This window comes from Anopheles cruzii, unplaced genomic scaffold, assembly GCF_943734635.1.
Source record: "Anopheles cruzii unplaced genomic scaffold, idAnoCruzAS_RS32_06 scaffold01625_ctg1, whole genome shotgun sequence".
In the NCBI taxonomy this organism is placed as follows: Eukaryota; Metazoa; Arthropoda; class Insecta; order Diptera; family Culicidae; genus Anopheles; species Anopheles cruzii.
Genome location: NW_026455210.1, coordinates 1 through 2,334, shown reverse-complemented (window position 1 = coordinate 2,334; position 2,334 = coordinate 1). Strand labels below are relative to the sequence as shown.

General features: G+C 51.0%; 1 protein-coding gene across 1 annotated transcript in view; it reads right to left on the bottom strand.

The window, feature by feature from the left end:
• The window catches only part of LOC128276578 (uncharacterized), a 509-nt gene extending 336 nt beyond the window's left edge, over positions 1-173 (bottom strand). The window contains exon 1 of the mRNA XM_053015035.1: positions 68-173. Coding sequence (XP_052870995.1) covers positions 68-173 — 106 coding nt within the window. The remainder of the gene's footprint in view (positions 1-67) is intronic.
• Positions 174-2,334: the final 2,161 nt, after the last annotated feature.

Sequence of the window (2,334 nt, the reverse complement as noted above, 5' to 3'; positions counted from 1 at the left end):
TCGTTACGCACGAGTAGCCGCACAGCGAGGCCTGCAATTGAAGTTATTTTGCATTGGTAATTGGTACTCGCCGTGAACTCTGGCACTAGCCTCGGCTTACCTTTTTTAAGCGCATACCGTACGGCACATTGCCCCGTCATGCCGGTTCCACCGAAGAAAACAATTTTCTGCATTACGGAGCTAGCGTCTTCCGCCGTTGCGTATAGCCACTCGCTGAAGTCCGCTAGCCATACCGATCTTCCACGCGAGGATTTCGCCCACTCCAGTTTTAGTGTTGGCGGCAGCCTGTCGACTAGCTCGTACATCAGCGTTGTGCTATATGCGGACTCGGGCACGTAGCACGCCCGGATAATACTGATCAGGTTCTCCACGTTGAAGGCAAAGTTAAAACACGTATCCAATTTTTCCTTTTTCGGGGGCGGTAGTGCCCGTATTTTCCGAATGATGGATTGGATTATGACCTCCGGCTTCCCGTACAGCATTTTTAGCGTCGACATCACCCCTTCGGTGTTGGATGGGTGCAACAATCTGCACCTTACAGCTTCTAAGGCCTTGCCTTTCAGGCATTTCTGCAGACGCAGCATATTCTCCTCGGGCGTGAAGCCGCACATCTGAGACGAGGAGTGGTATGTTGCGAAGAAATGTGGCCACTCTTCCAGGTTGCCGCTAAAGTGTGGTAGGTCCCACGACACCACCTGACGTGCGGCAATCTGCCTTCTGTTTAGGATGCCGCTCTGTTCCGGGTATTCTCCTAAAACGGTTTGAAGAGGGATTGTTAAGGAGGGAGCTGTTTGCTGTGGTGTTATTAACTGGCGGAGGGTCTCCGGGACTGCTGCACTGCGCTGGAGTGGAGTAGACTGGCGGAGGCTGTTCGGCTGGGCACCGGCTCTTTGGGTTTGTGGATGCTCGGGAGTTGGCCTCTCCTTGGGCTGCCTCATGTCATTTGATGACGGCATCACCATCTCGTCCACTAAACCAGAGTCGTCTTGCGCTCCTAGCCGTTCCGTGTTGTCCACCCAGTCCTGAATTTTGCTCATCCTTGCCGAGTCACCCGAGGTGGATCCGTTTTTGCTTGGGAGTGCATTAGCCCTCATCAACTCGTATTTTTGCTTTATTAATTTCCCGATAAATTCCATTAGGAGTTCTAGTTTTAGTTGATTCTCCTCTTTGGGCTTTTCAATTTCCATGGCGATCCGCGTGGAGTTGGACGTGACACTGCTGGCTGCCTTACTGCGCGGTCGTCGTTCCGTGGATGTCGGGGCTGAGGTCTGCTCGTTGCTGCAACCCACGCATACCCATGACCTGTCGGCGACGTCCTCGGTCACTTTCACACACGCGAAGTGGAACCAGCTTCCACACTCGTCGCACTGTACCATCTCGTCCGTATCGCGTTGGCTGCACAGCTGACAATGGTACTCCATGGTTTTTTTGCGGCACTCGCGAACCGGGTTCCGTTCGCGGAGACGTTGTGGCACCGGGTCTGATTTCGATTGCACCGAACGCGTGGCGGTAGTCGGCACTTTGAAGGTTAATGCCTTCGGTATCGCGCCGGTACTCTCCTTTGTTTCCGCTTCGGTGCCGATGGCTCCGTATTCGCTCGTGTGCTCCGGCAACAGAGTATCTTTCGACGATTTAGACATATTTTCGGGCGATAATATTTCGATTGAGTCACCAATCAAGCGTATAATTGTAAATACGTGAAGCGTGAATGTTTTTTAGTGTCAGTACAAATAACGAAGGTCACTGTGAGTTCTTTAAGCTTTGCTAAAAAACTTCTTTATTGTTGCTTTGCTTTGCTTTGCTAAAAAACATTCACTGTTTTTTCCTTCTAATTTTGCACTTTCACTTTCGCTGTCTGTTTGCTTCTGCTCGGGGTCATCCGGGTCGATCCTGTCATATCCGCACGATCCCTGCGATCGCCTGGTGTGGCCTGTCATCGTGACGCCTGGGGAGCCGCTGTAAGATTGCGGTGCCTAGTGGCCGTGGCGTTCTGTGCGTGGCGCACGTAACAAGTGGGTTTGTGTCATCATGATAAGCCGCTTCTTGCTTGATGATAAGCAAACTTGCACTTTCAAGAGGGGATTGTATTTACTTGGGAAAAGAAGCACTTTATTTAGCAAAAAAGAAACGCGTTGAACGGTTTGTGATAGCGCAGCACTTTACTTAACCGTACAAATGCCGATAACCTTCCGGGAATGTCCATCGTCGAACAGGCAATCTACGAGGAATTGGCCAAGATCTAGTTTTGAAATCGATCTCGAATGGGCGGGCGATTTGTCGTAGTCCGTGGCGAATTTTGCTTGTGGCTCATCTGCATTCAAGAGGTGGAAATAG